At 38.2% G+C, this 21,799-nt stretch overlaps 6 protein-coding genes across 6 annotated transcripts in view; 2 read left to right on the top strand and 4 right to left on the bottom strand.

Moving 5' to 3' along the window:
- LOC143449894 (dehydrogenase/reductase SDR family member 1-like) overlaps positions 1 to 21,799 on the bottom strand; it is a 77,241-nt gene that overhangs the window by 40,762 nt on the left and 14,680 nt on the right. The gene's annotated exons all lie outside the window — the stretch shown is intronic.
- LOC143448305 (large ribosomal subunit protein uL29m-like) lies at positions 567 to 2,405 on the top strand. The gene is made up of 6 exons (XM_076947981.1): positions 567 to 745; positions 1,021 to 1,227; positions 1,357 to 1,453; positions 1,541 to 1,634; positions 1,733 to 1,877; positions 1,961 to 2,405. The coding sequence occupies exons 1-6, from the start codon at positions 660 to 662 to the stop codon at positions 2,190 to 2,192; spliced, it is 861 nt and encodes a 286-aa protein (XP_076804096.1). The 5' UTR covers positions 567 to 659; the 3' UTR covers positions 2,193 to 2,405.
- Positions 2,383 to 5,346, bottom strand: LOC143448304 (OTU domain-containing protein 3-like). Its single transcript, XM_076947980.1, has 9 exons — positions 5,104 to 5,346; positions 4,884 to 4,981; positions 4,153 to 4,301; positions 3,953 to 4,065; positions 3,735 to 3,857; positions 3,196 to 3,312; positions 3,040 to 3,133; positions 2,792 to 2,946; positions 2,383 to 2,727 (listed from the first exon to the last, which is right to left on the bottom strand). Exons 1-9 carry the CDS (start codon positions 5,197 to 5,199, stop codon positions 2,578 to 2,580), a joined length of 1,095 nt encoding a protein of 364 aa, XP_076804095.1. The 5' UTR covers positions 5,200 to 5,346; the 3' UTR covers positions 2,383 to 2,577.
- On the bottom strand, positions 5,385 to 8,201 carry LOC143448306 (uncharacterized). Its single transcript, XM_076947982.1, has 4 exons — positions 7,864 to 8,201; positions 7,415 to 7,541; positions 6,879 to 6,985; positions 5,385 to 6,149 (listed from the first exon to the last, which is right to left on the bottom strand). Exons 1-4 carry the CDS (start codon positions 8,113 to 8,115, stop codon positions 5,910 to 5,912), a joined length of 726 nt encoding a protein of 241 aa, XP_076804097.1. The 5' UTR covers positions 8,116 to 8,201; the 3' UTR covers positions 5,385 to 5,909.
- Positions 10,155 to 16,244, top strand: LOC143449689 (armadillo-like helical domain-containing protein 3). Its single transcript, XM_076949996.1, has 19 exons — positions 10,155 to 10,381; positions 11,485 to 11,541; positions 11,686 to 11,832; positions 11,919 to 12,164; positions 12,637 to 12,804; positions 12,873 to 12,929; positions 13,003 to 13,110; positions 13,541 to 13,590; positions 13,659 to 13,734; positions 13,795 to 13,876; positions 13,945 to 14,040; positions 14,178 to 14,302; positions 14,373 to 14,503; positions 15,020 to 15,108; positions 15,171 to 15,259; positions 15,387 to 15,513; positions 15,580 to 15,731; positions 15,827 to 15,943; positions 16,006 to 16,244. Exons 1-19 carry the CDS (start codon positions 10,307 to 10,309, stop codon positions 16,084 to 16,086), a joined length of 2,073 nt encoding a protein of 690 aa, XP_076806111.1. The 5' UTR covers positions 10,155 to 10,306; the 3' UTR covers positions 16,087 to 16,244.
- LOC143449691 (cleavage stimulation factor subunit 1-like) lies at positions 15,717 to 18,987 on the bottom strand. The gene is made up of 8 exons (XM_076949997.1): positions 18,716 to 18,987; positions 17,770 to 17,865; positions 17,551 to 17,685; positions 17,334 to 17,486; positions 17,140 to 17,266; positions 16,899 to 17,074; positions 16,631 to 16,831; positions 15,717 to 16,506 (listed from the first exon to the last, which is right to left on the bottom strand). The coding sequence occupies exons 1-8, from the start codon at positions 18,896 to 18,898 to the stop codon at positions 16,270 to 16,272; spliced, it is 1,308 nt and encodes a 435-aa protein (XP_076806112.1). The 5' UTR covers positions 18,899 to 18,987; the 3' UTR covers positions 15,717 to 16,269.

The following is a 21,799-nucleotide window of genomic DNA, read 5'->3' as shown; positions in this document are numbered from 1 at the left end:
AGCCTGTAATTCAGTTGTTTACCAGACTTGAGTTTTCCTTAATGACGTCAGATAAATTTCCTCGATTGAACTAGTGTGCCACATATATATACTGTTGTAATGTTTACGATCTTCCCTTTTTACCGTTTCACGTGTTACTGAGCGCGATGTAACATTCAGCAAGATTTGCCCAAAGGCAAAAGCCTTTGTGTTATAATAAATAAAAATGGGAACTTTATAATTTAGTAATTTGTATAGACAGAATCAAGCAACTAACAGCATAGTCACGCAAATTTGAGAAATGAGAACTCATCCATCGAAGCAGAAGTAAAACAAGTTATCAACCATCTATCGTCCTCGCTCATATTCAAACAATAACCGCCAGCATACGCGGTCTTTATGACAGATATGTTCCTTGTGTAATACTTCACACGAGTAGTGCACAAGCGAATTATTTCTTTGTCATAACATTATGGCCTGTACTGGAAAGTGTGGCACCAGCAAATTATTATGTACAAAGAATTGCTGCACCTTGATGTATAACTGTGAGTGTAAACAGGCTGCTGTTTGTATGACTCAAGACTCACATTTTAATATTCTTGTTGAAGGATTTTGAGATATGACCTATAATGATTAGGCTAAATTTGCTAAATGTAGGTTAGTGATAAAAAGCTTATTCAATGCATCCATCCAATTTATTGTTGCCTATACTTGCTCGTAAATGCTTAAGAAGTCTAATGAATAGCAATGCCATTGCTAATATCAGGTGAGCCGGAAATTTCATTTGATATATTTTGGTTACAAGTTTTTGTCTTGTTTTGATCGCCTACTAAAACATTTTCGGATTAATTTGTATTCATGAAACTTCACATTTTTCCAAATTTAACATTCCATCTGTTAAGTGCGGCACCTCGATACAATAGTTCTGTGACACTCCACTCTCAACTGTTGTCAATGAGGTGTTTAAAGTGATGAAGATGCAACTTCTACCTGCATGGTATCAACTAAAATTGAAATATTTTTTTGTTGTTTTTTGTCCAGGCCAACAGCATGCTTACTTGCGGCCAGTAATTGCAGTTGGAATGGCAGACAAGAACAACGCTGCTTCCATACTTCCCGTCGGGTTCATGGTTTGGAAGAATTCTTTGATAATCCCGAAAATTTTGGCAAGTTGAAAATAAGATCTGGTATGGCTTGGTCTGTGGATTTGCTGAGAAGAAAAAGCACTGAAGATTTACACAAATTGTGGTAAACTTTCATATGAACACAAATCTGTGTGATTTATAGGCGCAGTTATATCTGTATCATGCCACATAGACACTTTACGTGCAAATTTAGCTTTATCTTCAAGAATTGCTTCTTGTCAAAAAATGTCAGGTTTGTGCTGTTGAAAGAACGTAACATGTTGAACACATTGGAGCAATATTGCATCGACGAAGACGAACCAATGCCTGGACCAGATCGATTGGAAAAGGTGAGTTAATTTGCAGAATGAGTAGAACGAAATAATTCAGTATCACTTCCTCTCATTGGCCATATAAGAATGATTTTGATGTTAAAGGTCGCGGAATCGATGAGCAATCTGCGGGACGTGATCGAAGAGAGGGAGGAGGCAAAGAACATGTTGGTACATGGGACACCAGATGGAATCGGAGGTTCTCATGTTAGGGACTTTCTTTGACACACTTCATCCGTCGGAAATGGCGTAGCACAACAGCCACCAGATGACAGTAATGTTATTTTTTATTTTCAGGTGAATGGAGGAAGAATCCACTTGGTGCGACGTATTTCTATAAATTCAAAGAACATTTAATCCCGGAACATCTACAGGAGATTAAACGAGGAGATAAACCCGCCGACCTCGCTTATTTCAGTCCTAAACTGGAAGAGTGGCATCTGTGAGTTTGATTTCTATGGAAAGCAGTGATAGAATAACCTTCGTGTTTGTACCCCTCTTAAGATGAACTATTTTTTGACGCAGACGATTGGAGGAAAAGCGATTGAAGAAGCGTGGAGGGTTTCACTTTCTGCTCGCGACCAAATATGGGCAGATAAGGGCGAGGAATCGTCATCTTCCGAAGAAGATGCCGGAATGGTGGAAGCGGAAGTTTAGGACGAAGTGGCTTTACGGCATCCACCCACAAATGAGGATTTTCATGAAACATCACGACAAAGATTATCGTATAAATTCCAGGCGACCTCACAAATACTAAAAGGGCAAACTGACTTTAACCTTTTGCTGATCCCAGTCCTGCAGATGTTGACGCAATGTTGATGATAAAATGGAATCACTGGTGTTTGTCGAACTCCCTCAACCTGTGTTGGCTGTTTGTGTTTCATGTGCTTAACAAGCAATTCTGTTTTTGAGTAAAATGAGGTCTTGTATAGATAATAGGGGTCAAAGGCTGTTGCTGCCATACACAGAACTCTTGTTTATTACAGCATAGACGAGTACAATCAAGTCACAGTGTACAGGAAGTGTGTAAAGAGAAGACACAACACTTAATGCATTATCATTAAAGAATACCAGGTTACTTCAAGGCAAAATGATAAAAGTCTTCACCTAAAACCAAGAAACTTGCGCATTATTAAATACAATTAAATAGTCAAAATATTCAGATTTTTAATGACGATTTCTGACTCTTCAGAATCACTCGTGTGGTTTGAAGAGGCCGCATTCCTTTTACGTTCTTCACTCCTCTTCTTTCTATCCTTGCGAGCTTGCTCCTTTCGATTTTTGTTGCTCATCTAAAACAAAAACAGCGATTTCACAATTACCTGCTCAAACTTCACCACAAAGACCAAATCTTACGTGTTTTGGCGTCTGAGTCGTCTTCTTCTTGGTCTCAGTCTTCACGTTGTGAGATCCAAATATTCTCGATCCCGACCCATTCTTATCCCATATTTGACTTTGTGGAGGACTTTTATTTGATGTTGATGAATGGGGTTTATTAGAGGAGTCTTCATCTGATAGGCAAAGTACCAAACATTACATACCAGACATAAAAGCTAACAACTCGAGGCAAAAGCGCGTAATAATTTCAAGGTTGGTCATTGAACCTGAGGAGTAATGCATCAGTTGCAAGATTATCCCAATAACTTGGTCGACGTCATAGAAATTGTCTTCAAGTGTCTCCTGGATAAGCTTCAAGTCCTAAGAATGAACAGACTTCATAAGACCCTGGCTCTTACCTTGGTTCATGCCAAAGTAATTACCTGACATCCAGTGACATTGGCTACTTGCTGTATCTGCTTTTTCTTTGAGCCGCTTGGAGATAACTGGTTTCTTTTACTTTCACGTTTCATACTCCCCTGTTTATTTTCGGACCTGGTCTATAAAAACAATTACACTCAGTGAAAAGGTGATCTTTGCTTTAAAACATGCCGTGATTAGTTGATTTTTGTGTTCTGCAATTAGCCAGTTTTGTTCCTTTGGCTCTGGTTGAGTAAGATTTCATTTGGCAAGAATGTGGCTTGGTATTAATTATCGAATCTTTAAGCCTCAATTTTTTGGTGTTAAGCTCTTGTGTTTTTATACTCACAATTTATTATGTTTAATTTTTGTATGATTTTTCCCAAATTTGGATCTGTATACAAAGACCACTGAACAGAAGCAAGCATTGTTCATGCCTGCACAAGGGCATTACAACACAACGGTAGCATTACTGGGTTGCGTCACTTTGCATTGTAACTGCTGTTGGCAGTAAAAACACTTCATAAAAAGTTTTTTGCAGGCTGTTAACGTTGTAACTCACCATTAGTTTAACGGCTGCCGGGTTTTCTGAATTGTCACTGAGTTTCCGAATGCTCGAATAATGATCGCCATTATGATAAGCAATATGCAATTGGGGAACTTTCCCTCTGTCAGCTCCATTCACCTTGAAATGAGAGAAAACTTCAGTTGGTTGTAACTGTAATGACTTCATAGCACAGGAAGTTTTTGTATAAACTGTGTTGCTCAAAAAACACTCACAGTCCACATCGGAGCATTTAGCTGATGGATAACGACGTTGACGCCATGATTTCGGGCAAAAGCAACAATGGCATCGTTTCCCGCATAAGTTCCATCTAGCCGCAATTTTCCAACTTAAAAAAAACGCAATTTAAACATATTGAAATAAAAAGCTAAATGGAAACGGTGCTAGTCAAATGAGAAAATCCAACATAACAAACCATAGTCATGGAATGAACAATCATCTTCAAGGAATGGTTCAAAATCACTTCGATTTTCCACCATGAACTTCACTGTTTCTTCTCGATGTATTTGATGATTTCTTGAATGTCCTTCCAGCTGGTCACCGAGGGCCCGGAACAAGCAATTTCTGCAAAAATAACGAGCTCTTTCACATACATTGATGCATTCCACGTGAGCTGTGCCAAAGATCTTCAGCAGCGTAAAGCCAGTTTGGCCTCAACATTGCACATTACATCTTATCGCAAACGTATTGGAACCATAGCAACTGCAATCCCATTTTTCTCTTACTTAGATTAAAAAAACACAATATCAATTTTCTAGAGGTTATGGTGGTATGGGATGTCTTTCTCGTACTCGTGATGTAGACCTACCTAAAACTGACCTTTGGAATATGTGTTGCACTGAGCGCACCCTGTTTCACCTGGCTGGAAAGTATGGCAGTTTTTGACGTGCACTGTAGGCTCAATTATATGTTTGTTTATTGTAAATTGGCAACAAACAAACAGCTTTTCTTTGTTTATTTATTATAAATCGAGATGAAGATAAAAAAGTTTGACGTGCACGTCGATGAATCTGATGCGTGCAAGTACCACACTTTCCACTACGGCTGGTTCACGTACATCGTAATTCATTTAGCCTGACACTTAACCGATCAATTTGCAAACTTTCCGGTCTGGTTTAAAAACATGTAGCTAATAAAACAGCTCACCCGTCTCCAGGTATATCCCTTAATTTAAGTCCAATAGTACCCAGCTGGTTAGAAAAGCCGGCAAAGTTTTCATCGTCTAGAAAGTATGACCTTGCAAGCTGCACAGTAAAATCATGCTTGGTGTAAGGACAGACTGACCTCTTTAACTACGGTAAGTTTTGTTTTTAACGAGTCGATAAATTAAACAAACAAAAGCCAATCCAGTTTATCGTTATGAAACCTCTTTTTGTCTTCTCATGTTTTGATGTGCTTTTCTCACAGCTCTCTCCTCGCGTTTTGACTGATCATTCTTTCGACTTGCATCCCACCCTGACATTCGCTTGGCAACTGGCAACACTTTACACAACAATTACTTTAAGCTTAAGTTTTGCAGATTGCCCTAAACTTTAGGGCCTAAACCATTCTAATTTATGAAAAGAGGAAATGCTTTCGCCAACAAACAGCTCTTCCCTACCTACAAACTAAGCGAGGGCAAAACTAATTTACCGAAAGAGGAAAGTGAAGTATTAAAGGAATGTTTTATTTCAATTCAAGTTAGAAGTGATTAGTACTGGAAATAATGGGCGACTTCTTTAGAAAAATCACAAAATGTACAAAGAAACTGGATACAGTGGTATTATTAATTACTGCAAGGGTCAATATGTCGCAAGGGTAAATTCTCACTTTCTGTAAAAATACTTTTTCAACAGCATTTCGACATGTTAAAACCTGGACCGCCATGGCTGTGTTGCTTTATGTTAGAATGTTAGATAAACAAAATAAAAGCTTAGAGCTGTAAAACTCTTCAAATAACATCAAATCAATTTAATTCATAAAAGTACGATACTGTCTTGCTAGATTTGCGACAAAAACCGGATACATTTAACTTTTACGAATTGAATTTGTTGACAAATAACAGTTTATACAACACTGTATCAACGGAGTACGGTTGTTTAACCTACAGTTATTCTGTTAAGCACCAAATACCTTTTATGATAATATAAAAAAATAGAAATTCAAACGATATAACCGTTTTGTGCAATTAGGTTAAACCAAAAATGCTGCAATAAAAATTGATGTTAGAACAATGACCACGCAAAGAGTAACAACAATTTCCTGTCTTATTCTGCGAAACATCAAGGAATCTTCCATTAGCTCATCGATGAAGACACCGCTTTTATTTTTATGCGGAAACTCTTCAGATGGGACTGGAAGATCAAGAAATTTGCAAAGCGATTCCCAGCCGTCTTTAACATTGTAAGCAAGAAATCTGTCCTTTGGAGCAGTCTATTGACATTTGACAATCAATTAGAATAAATTGGAAAACAGAAACGGTCAATGTTGGCGCACAATCACGGCTACAATGTCAATAACCTTGATTTCTATGAAGTTGAATGAAGTTAATCACTAACTAGTGAACTGCGCCGGAGAATCTCACCGCCGAGTTACGAGGTAGCGGGTTAAAAATTGATAGGTCTATTCATCGATAAATAATCGGATAATTTTCTGGATAATTTTGTGAATGTGAGTTTGCTTGGGACAAAAGCATGACACAAACTTGGCGAAAATGCCAAACTTTTGTACTTAGAATTGTTATCACGGAATTTGAATGATTCAGGCTTTGGGATTTAACGTTAATACTTTAATATTTGAATAGAGACGTTAATTGCTGTATGCCAGCAGAGATGTTATCAGCCAACTCATCGTTACTCCCATTGTCGACTTTACTTCACGAACTACTAAATATTACATCATCTGTGTAAGCTATTATAGCACGGAATTTGATTGTTTTAGGGGACCGACAACATACATTTCATCCCTAAATGCGCAAATCATGCGTAAAAAATAAAATTTTCACCATATAAGTGTAGTACCAACGCAAAAAAAAAAAAACAGAATCTTATGGCGAATTTTTTCCACCATTCAATCTTTCGTTCTTGCAGTTCACAATGCAACGTCTGATGAGCGAATTCCTTTGTACAGTATCAGTGCATTCGCTCGCTTTAAAACACTTACTTGCATGACGTAGGCGTTGTGTTGTTTGTATCGCATCAGGAGAACTTTCTCGTTGATTGGGAGAAACTTAAACACTTTACTATGAGGGAATCCGAAGCCCACTCTTCCTGCAACAATAAACCGTGTTTAAATTCAAAGATGTTTAAGGTCAACCGGTGACGCTCACAAGCCTTGAATATTTCCATAGATACTAATGTATTGATTTTTATGGTAATCCTCGACAATCAAACGCTGGACACTTCAGTGCGTTTGACCCGATTGAATAAAAAGCTTAACGACAAAAGGTGCTCAACAAATTACAATATATATTCTCATCTATTCTAATCTGCGCTAACGAAACTTACCCGCATGGTTTTGCGAAACGTTGGTGCATAAAAGAATTAATTCACCTTTTTTTTATTCAAATTATGCCTCGTAACAAAGATAAAAATTTTGAATTGACTTTAAACTAAATTGAGTCAGTATCGAGTTGTTTTGAAATTCTATTTAGTTTAAAGTAGCAAGATGCTCAGTCAACTTCATAGCAATAGCGCCACCTGCAGTGTCGCCGAAGTGGGTGACCTTTGAACCTGTCCGTGTAAACTTGAGCAGTATCCTTAAAACGATGTTATCGCGTATCACGCTCATCTGGTGAAGGAAGCTTTTCAACCATTCTTTTTCGTCCTGTCGTTGGCAAAAGATTATCTGTACAATGGAAACAACCGCTTCATAATAGGCAAAATCACGAATCGTGCCACTGACGTAACAAAGCATCCGTGGATCATTTGCACGAACAGCTGCTGTTATTTTAAGTTCCGGGTTTTACTCGCAAACGTTAAAAATGATATTTTTTATTGTCTCCTTCGTGTCGTGGGCCCAAGATAGTTTCCTTAAATAGGCATAGTGTTGTAATAAACACAGCCCAGTTATTTCGCAGTGGATCATGTCAAAGCTTATTGCCCGAGACCGATGTGAGAATTACTGAAATGCAGACAACTCATCTTACCTTTGCTTTCGGAAAAGCCTTGCTAATTTCCTCCCAAAGAAGACAAGCTGGTAGGTCGGTGACCGCGTCCACTCCCTGAAACATATCGTGATATTCCTCCGCAGTACAACCGACGTCCATCGCCTTTTGCAATTTATCTCTGATGAGCCAACACTGTTCCTCGAAATCGTAGACGGTGAAACCCAAAATTCGCAAAGCGGCGCACAAACTTTTGGTGCCTGTCTTGGGCAACCCGGCGCATATGACCTTCATTTCAGCTTCGATAAACAACAACTTTACTGAACAGAAATTAAATAGGAGCCTGACCGTACCTTGAAAGATTAATACGTCATGTTTGCTTTTGCTTGATACAAATAGGATGTGGTTAGTCCGGCAAAACTCTTTTTAGGCTTTCAAAAAGCTTTCAAAACCGGACGTTTAGCTGCACGTTAATTTATGAATTAATTAATTCATTAGTAATTAGTAATAAATTAACTCATTCATTTTATTAGACAAGACTAAATTTTAATTAATCTGAGATCAATAATAGATATTTTAGTCTATTTATTCAAGAAAAATTTGAAGTATTTATGCTACTGGTGCATTTCGATGCACGATTTTACTTCACAATAAACCGACAATATATTCCAACACAATTCCTGGAACTTAATACAACCGAGCTGTTTTGCCGGCATACTAACATGTCTTTACTTCAACTTCATTCTGCTAGCATGTGGTTAAATTTTAATATTTTTACTAGAAATTGATTGAACGAAATCCTGGTTTCCAGTAAATGCGCGTACAATGTTTATTTTGCTAACTCGCTTTGTTTGCTAGTTGTGGTATAACCGTGCAGCGCGTGAACCAACAAACTTGTAGCTATTGGTACGGTTAGATCACTACTTTGCAGTGCAAAAAGCAATCTAGAAGTGACACATCCACACATTTCTCAATCACAGCAATAGCCTACTTCTTTCATATTTAGTTCTTCATAAACCTATCACATATTGTGCTTGTTCTAAGTGGCGATTGAATGTTTGCATCATTCTGACGTCATAATTGTGGGGATGGTCGCGAATTAGCCTTCCAATTGGAACTTACCAGACGAAGAAGCAACACTGTCCAATTCTTATTTCCTGTGATTCGCATTTTGCACGCCGGAAAATTACATAAAATATTAAATAATTTTCCTTCGGACAAGTTTAAAAATTGCTGCAAAAATCACAAAAGATTGAATATGCTCGTTGTGTTGTTAATGTTCGTGTTTTCGTGAATTCTTCTTCAATAACTCGACAACTTCAGCATCTGCATGGGCAAGTGCTTACGACAAAGCATGGGCTTGGAGAGCACACTTGCAAGAAATGAGCCCTCTTGATTGATGGGCTGGTGACTTCATTACCTGCATTAAACTAACTCGGAATAAAAACGTCATTACGTCTCCGATACCATGTTTACACAGCGCATAAATCACATCCAGCCTTTACAAATGACGTCATAAACTAACAAGCTTTTCTGGAATTTGCCTGTTTGTTTGTTTTGCGAAGAAACGAATTTATAAGTTACGGAAATGCAACCGAGATAGAAGTAGGAATGCACATTCTAGAATAACGAATTTCAAAGAACCGAATATTAAAAGATTGGAATTTAATTTTCGTATTTTTCCCCGAATCTTAGGAAACGGTTTTATTTTATGATTGAAGGCTTTCATTGGTACGTGCTGGAGATGTTGTCGATTGTTACTTCACATTCCGATACTATGTGGTGGGTGCGTTAATCGTCATGAATTAAACCGTGTGTTATATCAATTTGACATAAATTGACAATTTTGTAAACTTGCTTGAACCATAACCTTAATTTTGTGAGCAAATTCAAAACAAAAGCACTGCGGATGGTATTCTATTGTGCTATTCTAGAATAGGGTTCGAAATTCTGGATCAAGAATAAACTATTCTAGATCATTCTAGAAGAGTCAGTTATTCTCTGTTATACATCCTTATTTACAACTCACGTTTTCCGCAATTTCGTATCCCACCATCAGGCTGCACAACTATAAATCATAAATGCATGGATGAAATGTATTGCGGGCCACAAGTATATATTTTTGTTTTAGTTTAGTAGCAGAATCAGTGTTTATTAAATTCTCAATTTCCCGTGAATTGGCGCATGTTAATAGAAATTTGCATTTTATTCTTGGTGTTCCCACCTTGTTAATGACAAGAAATAAAAAGATGACACCTTAGTACCTCGCTATTTTTGAGGCACCTGCCATACGCCAGTAAAAGTGGCGCAACAGAATATATTTCAATTGTTGATGGATGAATCCAATTTCTACAATCTGAAATTGGTTTGTTCAGGGGATAGGGCTAGGCTGGCGTGAATTATAATCATTATTATTGATGTTAAGTTCACGATAAACTGATAACACAATCATCGCAGGACTTAGTCGAAACGACTTGAATGGAAAATGTTGCGACGAGGGTCAGAAGGTAAAAAACCGCTGAAAGAGAAAGTTCTTCTGCTTTATGATGCAATATTTAAGGTTAGACAATTTAACATTTAACCTAAATTATACATAGACCCAGTAGTATGGAATTATTGTGCAACTTCATGCCAATCTATCAGGCAAAGCTGGTTTTTATGTTTCTATCAGAAAAATTTGATAATGTTGAGTTAGAGAAAATGAAAGATGCAAATGTTGACGTGATGGCTGAAACCTCACGTCTTCATTAATTTATAATAAATTCACGTTCAATTGTTGTTTGTATCTGTATTTTGAATCTGCTTTCTGAGTAGAACATTCCGTGTGCATGTAGATAAAGCTCGTGCATACAGTTGCCACACTTTCCACTGTTGATAATGTCTTGCATATGTAGCATGTCAAACACAATCACTTCTGAACTTTCCGTTGAAAGCTGTGGCAACTGCAAGCACAATATTCATTAACTTTCACATTGATTTATAATAAGCAAAGAAAAGCTAGTTGTTTGAATTTCAATTTAAAATAATTGAACAAAGAATTACTCAAGGCTTTGGTGCACACCATCACACCAAAGCTTATGTCTTTGTACGTATGATGTCTCGTTAAAAACTACCATAATTTCCAGTCTTGCAAACTCACAGTTGGTGGACTCCAAAATGCATTTCCTTCACTTATTTAGAGAAACCTTGGAAAATTCAATATAACCGTGATCATTTTTGCCTTGGATAGTTTAATTCACGAACCTGAAACTTGCTGCCACTCCACAGTGAAATATGTGGCACCTGCACGCATGAGGTTCATCAACGTGCACGCTGATTTATAATAAATAAAGAAAAACTGTGCTTGAATGCAATTTGTGATATCATGATATGATATGACATGTCATATACCATGATAGGATATGATAAATAAAGAAAAAATAGCGACTTCAGTGCTTGCCATCAGGCCGAAATTTGTGTCTTTGCATGTCTGAGTTCTCATTGAAAACTGCCGTACTTTCCAGCCGAGCTGCCACTTAGCTTCATTGTTTATAAATGTATTTAAATTATCCATATTGCTGTATATTTGTAAACCTTTGGATATGCAGACATGTCGATCAATTGTGTCTTAAACTTGCTTTAAATCAGTTGCGTCACTAACTTAAATTTTATCTCTTATTTTAGGGTGAAGATGTAGCTTTGGAAAACCCAAACTTTTGGGATGAATTTTTTCTGTTGAAGGTGTGATGACAGTATATTCTAAAAGCTTACCTGATCATTTAATTCTAAAATGTTTTTTTTTATAAGTATTGTTGTTACTTTTCTATTGGCCCTTCCTATTTTTCACCTAAATTATGAGTTTATTTTCAACGTGGTTTGATGAAGGTAAATGCAGATTATCTGGAGAAAAAGTTCGAAGCCGTCACAGTGAAGGAGCTTGTTCATTATAAAGAAGACCTGAATCTATTTTTTTGCAAATGCTCGGAATATATTCTTTCAGATCATCTGATTCGGATGATCAACGCCACACAGGTAACCTCAGGTTGAAAACATCACGGGAAGCTATTTCAGTTTTTTAGTTCAAACTTTTTTGTTAAATTTTTATTTGACTTTCGCAGACACTGATATGTTTGTTTCAAGTCGTGCTCTCTCACGACAACGGCGATCAAAGCTTCGAAACGATCGACTTTTTATTTGGCTTCAACTCGGCAGATTTGCAGATGCAACTTCTCCTACGAGCTCTCACCGCGATCCTCACCAACAATCCTCTCACTCCAGTGATGGACGAAGATGAAGACGACGAAAGAAATTATCCTCCCATCCTAAAGAGTCTTGTTTTTCAGCTCCTGCTCTCGATAATCTCTGTATGTGGGATTAAAATTCGAAATTCGAATTTTGTGTCTAATTTTGAACGATATTTCCAGTTAAAAAGTTTCGTTTCATTTACGTTGTTCTTAAATGAAAATAGGTTCTGCTTGTTAGTAAATGTTTATAGACATATTCATTGCACTCAACTTACTGTTTAAGCTTGTACAGGTTTTCACCTGTCCTTTTTGTTTCTGAGCCATAACTTCCAATACTGTATAAACATGGTATTTTAATGTTGAAAATGCAAATTAATTTCAAATTATTTGCCGATGGTTAAACTAAATTTTGCAAGGTTATGCATCAATTCAAACTCTGTTCCTTCTAACAATTGAAATTCTAATTCTAGAATTGTCGGGATAGTATTTTGCACGCATTTGATATTATTTTCATGGGACCAAATATAAAAAGTTTAAATTAACGAGCTTTCTCTCTATTTTGCTTCATTTATCATCAACCGTGCTTCCCCAGGGATGTGACAGCATCAATGAGAATCCCTTGCTCGAGTACGTGATGGTGGAGGCGGAGCAGATTGAAGATGCTCTCATCGAGATCCTCGCCGATCCAGTGGAGAGGAGCAGACATGGAACACATGTTCTCCTCACATTGACACTCCTCGTCAATTACTGCAAATATGAAGTGAGTTGTCGTGACGTGGGATTTTATGAGTCAAGTGCAGGATTACGATATTTGTTTTACTTTTTTAGTCGATGAATCCTTACATCATGAAACTTTCTGTTTTGGACAATGAATTGGCTCTCAACGTAAGTGACCTCATAATCCCCAGCATTCCTCGGATTTTAATATATTCGGAAAAATTAAAATCAGACTGTGCAGGGTCTCGCATCTGTCATATCATCATGTCTGTCGTCGTTCAATCGACAGTTTGTGAGCAAACAGGAGGAGACAAAGAGCAGTGGACTCTTCTCAACCATCACAAACATGGTGAGTTATTTAACTTTAATATGACGTAGCCGATTGTATGACATTATGATGTCATATCAGGATTTTCTTCATTCATTTAACTTCAGATGTCGGTCAGCTTTGTAATTCCTTGACTTATAAAACAATTTCATGTGTTTAGAAGAATGTTTTGGCTCGTTCTTAATTCACAAATCTCCTTGGTGTACAATGAGCCTCATAACTGGCTATTTTTAGTGTTATACAAGAAACGTCTTAAAAAGTTTAAAATTTTATTTACAAACTTGTTTTTCCTCTTTTGTTTATGTAGTGTCGTTATCCAAATAAGTTTTGCGTGTTTCCATAAATATTCTTAATTTTAAGCACAACATGCCGATTACATCTTTCCAGCTATTTTAAATGCCATGAATATTCTTCTATTTATGCTCGATCTTATGTTGTGAAATATTTGCAGGTGGGAAGCATGTTTATCGGCGATTCAGACGAACAGAAACAACTGATAAAGTGAGCATATGGCGTGTGATCAACATCTAATTTCCTCGTAACTTCTTCCGGTATTTCCTTGTTTGTAGATCAAATGAAGCCGTGCTGCTGGCGTTGTACGAAGCTGTTCACTTAAACAGGAATTTTATCTCAGTGTTGACCCATGTAAGTTTATTTTGTCTTCATTATTTTCTGCCTTCATTTAACCTCATCTTCTCTTGAAAGTCTCACCCAGATACACTTATCGGGACTCCCCCTGTGACCCCTAAAGCAGGAGACGGGGCCGGAAAGTTAAGCACCCCCAACAGTGAGTTGTGTGACTTAAACTTCCCGCTGTTGGTAAATATTCTAATGCGATTCTCTGTTCATTTTCAGCACCCACAGCCGACCCAACACTCTACGTGGGCTCGACAAACAACGTCCTGTGCACATTCATCGAGTACACATCCGTCATCATGCAAGACACAAAGGGTGACTCATCGCTGCATTTTTCTGGTTTTATTTTCCACCCTACCAGTGATGACTGTGAAGATTAGTGAAAACAGCAGCCTTAGTTTTATCCTGAATTCATTTGTCATTGTCATGTCATAGTCATTCATTTGTTCTAGTGAAGCAGAACGTGAGCAGTGCCAAGCTCTGTTTCCTCATCCTGACTTGCATCACCGAAGACCAATTCGCCAATTCCTTCCTCCACGATGACAATATGATATTTCACATCCAGCTGCATCGCATGGTAGCAAGTTTATTATGATGTCACAATAATATGCATTGAATTGCTGTTTCAATTGTTTGATGCTTTTCAGCCGATGCGACATCGAAAACTTTCTTCAGGTGATGACGCTCGCAGCCGTCCTCTTGCCTGTTGGTTGTTCGATCTCTGCTCTGAGTTCCTCCTCACGCACATGATGAAAGATTTCCCCTTCATGCAGCACATGTGAGTGCATCCACTGTCATTTCATGCCGCACATGTGAGTGCATCCACTGTCATTTCATGCAGCACATGTGAGTGCATCCACTGTCATTTCATGCCGCACATGTGAGTGCATCCACTGTCATTTCATGCAGCACATGTGTAAGAAAAAACGCTCATAAAATGTCGACAAAATCACAAATATCAAAGTTTCGTTCCAACTCCTCAAATTGAAGACAAAATTTCTAATTTTACATATTTTCATGACCATTTCCGGTTTCATGACTTTTGCTAAGCGAATGAAATTTGATGATAGAAGCTGGGTTATGCTTAGGCTTCTTATTTATATATATAGTTATACTTAGTATGTTCAATTATGAAATGTACAAACAAAATAAAGAACTCAATGCAACGTGATCTTCACGTTTGATTGATCTTGCGTGTTTTAAAATCGTGACATTTGTGTCAAACATTTTCATAGAAATCACAATATTTACATATAATAGATTCTTTACATAGATAGTGGTCTTACTTTTTTAGGCGCTGCATCGGTATAATTCATCGCTTGATGTGCTACCAGAAGAAGTTTCACATTCGGCTGCAGTATCACTGGAAGGGGCTCTGGACCGGTTAGTTATGACATCACAACCATGTTAGGGTTGATCGATGACATTTTATATTTTACTTCCAGCCCTCCTCACATTTGCCAAGTTTGTTCTTTCAAATGAAAGCAGTTTTATTGCGCGCTGGAAGAACGGCGTGTTTGTGTTACTAACTCAGGTGCGTCCTGCTTTCATTTTACAGAAGTTTCCACTTTGTGTAAACAGCCTCACATTTCAACGGACTGATATGACAGTGATCACGGTTTACAGCAAGTATTTTATAATGTTTCTGTTGTACATTATAGGTAGTGAATCTGTTTAACATGTTCATAACGTTCGGGGACACTTTCCTGCCCTCCCCCACCAGCTACGATGAGCTTTATTACGAAATAGTCAGAATGTCCCAGCTGTTTGACACGCTACACTCTATTGGTGAGATACTCATAATGCACATGTATGCTTTCAGCTGTTAAGTATGTATGACGTCATAATTTGCAGTCATGCGTTATATCAACCACGCCGAGTACAAAGACTTTTCAACGAGGTTAAACAATGCCCTGGTCAACATACGCGCGATCATCCACCACTTTCGCCCCAAGATTGACAAGTACTCGAAAGACAACAACATCGCGACATTGACCGAAGAAGAAGTAAGATTTCTATTGAGGAAATTATTGAAGCGCGTACTGTTAATAAAATCTTTATACCAAGCGGGTACAATATCTGGACTTGCATGTGTCTCTAGGTGCTTGGTGTTGTGAGGGACAATTATGACAGTTTGACGTTGAGACTCCAGGATAATCTCGACCACTACGAAAGATACTCGGAGCGACCGAAAGAGGGAACTTTCTTCAGCGACCTGGTAAGCTCCTGTGGCTTGACTCGTGCAATCATCACTTGTTAAATTAATTTATTCATATTCAGGTGCGGTCCGTGGTCCAGGGATACAGAAAATCTTTCGTGTTTGATCATATTGACCTTCAGAAGTACTCCAATATTTCATAATCACTGTGAATGATATTATTATATGTGCAATTTTACTCGTATGGTGTGATCCAGTTCCAAAATGCTCCATTACATAGGCGGCTATTATATTCATGTTCTGATCTGTGTTTTATTATGATTTTGTTTACGCCGAACAACGAACCATAAAGATTGACAAAGTGTTTGCTTCCGTGATTGTTTGTATCAGTCTGTGCCAGGTCTTCTGTTCCAAAATCTCGCTCTGTGATCCTCGCTGCACGTGATGAAAGCCGCGGAAGTGGGGGAATGTGCAATGCGCCTAGCGGGCCCCTGATGTCCTAATGAAAGTAGTCGCTGCCGTTCTCCTGTCCTAGCGCACCAGCAACACAACGACACGGTCTGTTCGTCGGGGAAGAGCACGTAGTCCTCCGTGTGGTTGAACACTGCTTGTGCTCGATGTGCCTGAAGTCAAATTTAACCAAATTAGCTAACAAGGTTTGCATAGAAATGCCGGAAATGTTTTCACAAGCAGACGATTTAACCCAAGGCTGTTGGTTGAATCGACCTGCAACTGTTTTTCACTTGCCTGTTTCCCACTGAGTTCTGCTCCAGTATAAACCAGTATGGGCTGACCACGACCAGCTAGGTCCCACAACCTTGCAACACTGTCTTTGCCACTCGTCAGCAAATATTTTCCGTTTCGCGAGAAAACAACCGAGCACACTTCGTCGCCATCGTGTGACCCGACATAAGTGGAAACGCATCGATTGCTCACCCCGTCCCAAATCTATAGAAATCAAAATCAAGTAATGCTGTGATCGAAGAATGTTGAACATGAGAAATATTTTCTTAACCTTAATAGCTCCATCTTTGCTGCCAGAGGCATAAATATTTCCGGTCGGACTGTAGCAGAGGCAATTAATTGACGATCGATGTTGATCTGAAGGTTGGTTGCCAACAAAACACTGAAAAGTTTCGATGTCGTACAAGCGGATGACGGGATGTTGCGTTCCCACCAGAACATAGTCACCTTCATAATTACCAATATTTGATTGCAAAGATAACAAAGTTGTCTTAAGTTAAACAGGAGCAAACCTGTTGGGTGGATGGCGACGTCTCTCACACATTCAACTTCCTTGATCGTTTTTGACGCACGCTTCGCCGAACTTTTTGTGAAATCAAAAACTTTAACCGTGTAGTCTCTTGATCCAGAAATGACAATCTTTAAAACATAGACATCATATAAATTATAAAATCTCTGGTCAGTGCACACAAAAAATACCGGCTACCTGCTCAGTAGGGTGGAACTGCAGGCAGGTAATTTCATCAACGTGATCATAGAGGGTGCGGATCACAGGGTGGTCCGCCATTCCTGGTTGTGCCGGTTCAAGCGAAGCGATATCTGACGGGTTTATACTTTTTGCCAACATTCTTTCAACATCCTTTACAAAATTTGGTTTTAATCGTCATATTTTTAATAAATTTGTTCGACAAGTATCAACTCACCAGTATTTTAATGGAGGTGTCAAGCGAGCCAGTCGCGATGTACTGACCATTGTTTGAAAACGTTGCTGCTCTGCAAGGAGCTTTGTGTGCGGTGACGTAGCAGGTTTCATATAAAACTGCTTCCGGGGAGTTTATCTTTATCATGATAGAAAAAAAAAAGATCTAACAGCTAAGGAAAAAAAGTCTCCCAATTGTGTTAAAAATTTTGCTGCTTCTTACCTGGACTTCGCTTTCAAATTCCAAATCAATGCCAGTTCCAGGAGCAACAAAGTCTACGACAGGGCGAGGATTTTGTTCTTCTCTGTCTCTATCCACCTGCAAATAAAATCCAAACTTCACCTTAAGTTGCCATGGAAGGCTGATCCACAAAAATTTATTATCTAAGCTATTTTGCAAATAAATTGATCATGAACAAAATTAACCAAGATCTTTCAGGGGAACTGAGCATTATGCTGATATTAAATGGCCACAAATACATGACTTTCTTACAAGATCTTGCCAATTTTTCGGGTTTAGTATATAAGTGCATAAACAAAGGATGCACTTGTATACTGGACCCAATTTTTCTGCACATTATGGGGTCAATTTCTACACAAAGATTGCTTTGGTGATTAAATCTGAATTGCTTTCCATGGCGCGCATCTTCTTTCATAAACGTTTCAACAACACTAGTAAGTGGGTCTTCTTGTGGCCCAATAGTCTATTAATTGATGCCTTTAGGCTGTGGAATTATTGTTAAAAATGAACGTTATAGGCTAAATTCTGCGGCCTGTAGCTCTTTCCACGCATATTACATAAGAAGGAAGTAATCAGAGATAAATAAGACAAAACTCATCCCCATAAAATACACCTATGATGTACAGTAACTATGACTATAATCAAGTATTGAGCTTATATTTTTGGTGCACTCATGGCCAGCAGTGACTGTCAAAGTCTGTTGTAAGTTAAAAATTAATTCAGATCAACTGAAATTTCTAAGGTGGCCCAGACTATAAGCCATAGTGGGAAGTGTGGCACCTGCACGCACGAGATTTATCAACATGTACGCTGAACTTTTTCATCTTCACGCCAATGTATAATAAATAAAAAAGCATTGCGGCTTCAGTGCACGCCAATATTTTCGGTTTTGCAATTTTGACAAAATACTTCAAAAAATTTAGTCGACCTGGTCTAATCCAGCACCGAATGCCTTGAAAAGGTTGTCAGATGGAACGCACGCTGTAGCTGGCTTGACTTGAGACGTCAGCGTCTTTGCAATAGCCATGTACCCATCGTTAAGCAACTGACCGATAATGGAACGGTACATTCGCTCACGCAATTTAACTTCATCAGTTTTAAAAGCACACATAATCACAGATGTCACAAGGAAAAATATTATCCTGATTGTAAATCCAAACAAGGTCCTTCATTCAGCAACATCTTGGCCTCACAACATTGTTGTTTCATCATAGACATCTAACAACAAGCTGTTGATATTCTGTGGTTTTAATCCCGCCAAAGTTGTCATAGACATCTCTTAAAGATTATTGATTGCAGTGGTAAAAAATAATTACTGCACAGCGCAAAAAAATCCAGAACAGAAAAAACAAAAACCGGTTTGTTTACAATCTTTTAATCGCTAAGACATAAAATTAATGGAAGTTGTTGTTTACGATATCATATAGTTTTCTTTTTTCTAGCTATTTCCATTTTAATCAGCTTGAATTGTTTTTGTCTGGACTTTCACGTTTCTTCGAAAATTACTGTGTTGGTTACAGCATGTAATGAAAAGTGGTATATGGTACCTTAGCCTGTAAGGTTTACCCACTACACTACAAAGTCTGTTTCCTTGTGTATATCTTAACAGTGAACTTTGATAGACTTCAGCAATAATGACACAGGAATAACTACTGTATAATCTGATTATATTTGAAGCTTCCTTGAACGAATACATCAAGATAGAACATTGTGACAGCAACAGCACAAAGACATGTTGCGGCGTTGAACGTAGAAACCAAAAAGACTGAATGAATCAAAATGCACGCACAGGGGAAGCAGTCGATTACGTCACGCAGTGTTATGCTTCACTGATTCGATAGACGAGAATTCTATGTCGTATACAATTTTATATTACCTTAATTGATATATTTATCACAAGCATTTTATGTGCCGCAAATTTCACTAATAATTAACTTGTAATGGAACGTTTTTTCTTTTAGTGAATGAGGCAAAACATGTGAATAATTCAGTTGATTCTCTGAAACTCTACGCTAATTATTATTTAATGGCATGGTGGTAATGGAATTTTTATTCTCAGTTTATACATGATTTAAATTTGGCGATGATTCCTCAATATTTTTACCGATCGAATCCGGATTACCTCGCTTGGTTATGTGCATTCTTCGATAAAATTAGGGAGTATGATAACAGCAACCAAGTTAGCTAGAAAACATTGGAAGGTACAAGGTGTGGTGTGCATTGGAAGTTACAGAATACAGTTCCAATTGTGATGAACTATGATGATTGTTCAAAAGTCGGACGCTCTGATACGAGATCCCTGTATGACAACATTCAATTCAGGACGTGGACGTGTCGGGTCAAGTAACTTATTGGCAAAGGATTGTGCCCTCTCAGGCAGTACAGTGGGGTTTCTGGGTAATGTCAACATCGTGCAAATAATACCTAACCCCGGGTTACTTTGACGGACACTGACCCCAGTCCCTAACGATGGCCGTGTCCTTCCCAATTAACACTAAGACCTGTGAAAGCCTCAACGTCACAAGCAGACGAGACTGACAACTGGTATTTGTTACACCAGGTAGACCTACCTGTAATTCGCAGATGCTTAACAATTATGTTGTGAAAATAAAAGAGCGATTCACTGAGCACCAACTGCTTGAACTGCTTGTACATTTCCTTCTGTGAAAGCCTCACCTTCAGGCATGGGATGTCACATTCCTGTGTCGTCATAATTTCTGTTATGTTTTGTTAGTGGCAAGACGTCAACCTATGCAGTAAAATCGTCTCGTTCGATACAGGTGATAACAAAACAGGCTCAGAAAGTTGGATCCAGTCAACTCAGTAGCCGAGAAATTAAAGCGATAGGCTTTCATTGAGGCCTTCGATGCCCATTCGAGCTACATCTGTACTTCTGTAGTGCCCTTAAAGAATGGTAATATGAGTGTTTCTATGTCAGTTTTGACTTAAAATATTAGGTATTTCCCACCTAGTGATAACAGACAACTTGCACATGCCGGTAGCCGGTAACAAACAGAAAGCAACGTTCATGCGATAACTGCATGACATGTAGTGACAGAGTGTACGATGTATTGTGTTTCTTGTCATTTGCTTAATCATTGCATTTACAAATTCCCTTTTATCAATAGCACAAGCTTCTCATTATCAAAAGACTGTGTTGCAGTGTTTTTATGCGTTGCGGAATGTACAAACTTATCAATATCTCAGTAACTCCTAAAAAACACATTTTCTTTAGGTTTAGTCGGTTTTGAATCGTCATTTGCTTCGTTTTATGCAACAAATGAATGGTTAGTGTACAATGTTAAGAGAGCATTGCACCTTTGAAATTGCCATGGTGACTTTCAGGGCTTGCAGGTGCATTGTACCGCGGTGCGCACACCAATGCAAACAGTGGATATAAGAGTTGATGAAAGAACTTCTTTGAGACTGCACGTTTGCCGCACCTATTTCCTGTAAATGCCACCACTTTGCGCCAGACATTGTTGTTCGCGTCTTAGCTCCACCTCTGCCAATTGCAACAAAAGTCAGGGCGCCAACTACCGACAAAGTTAATCTCTAATCAAACACGGCGTGACGTCAACTTCTTTGTTTGAGGCAAGTTGGTCAAAAACGTTCTCACAGATATTTGTGAATAAATGTTTTCGGTAATTTTAGAACAAAGGAGCGTTTCCTAAGATCCAGCTTAACTTTTACAACGTCCTTGCTGTAAAATAATTTTATAGTCACTGGAAAACATCCGTTGTAGTCTATGGTTTAATCTTGAAATATTTCTTTATAACACGTTCGCCACTATAACAAATCTTATAAGAATTCCTTGATAATAGTGGACATTTCTCAACATAAACACATTATTTACCAATGTATTAATTTTTCTGATTTTTAAAGCAACAACTTTTTTCGGTTACATAAAGGGCAACTAAATCGTGTTCAGGGTATTCCTGTCCCTATAAAAACTTGATATTATGACATCAGTCATCAATATTATACGAGCTCATTTGTTTTATAAAAATAA

The sequence above is a fragment of the Clavelina lepadiformis genome, chromosome 3, assembly GCF_947623445.1.
Source record: "Clavelina lepadiformis chromosome 3, kaClaLepa1.1, whole genome shotgun sequence".
In the NCBI taxonomy this organism is placed as follows: Eukaryota; Metazoa; Chordata; class Ascidiacea; order Aplousobranchia; family Clavelinidae; genus Clavelina; species Clavelina lepadiformis.
The sequence above is the reverse complement of the archived record's forward strand: the minus strand, read 5'-3'. Positions and strand labels throughout refer to the sequence as shown.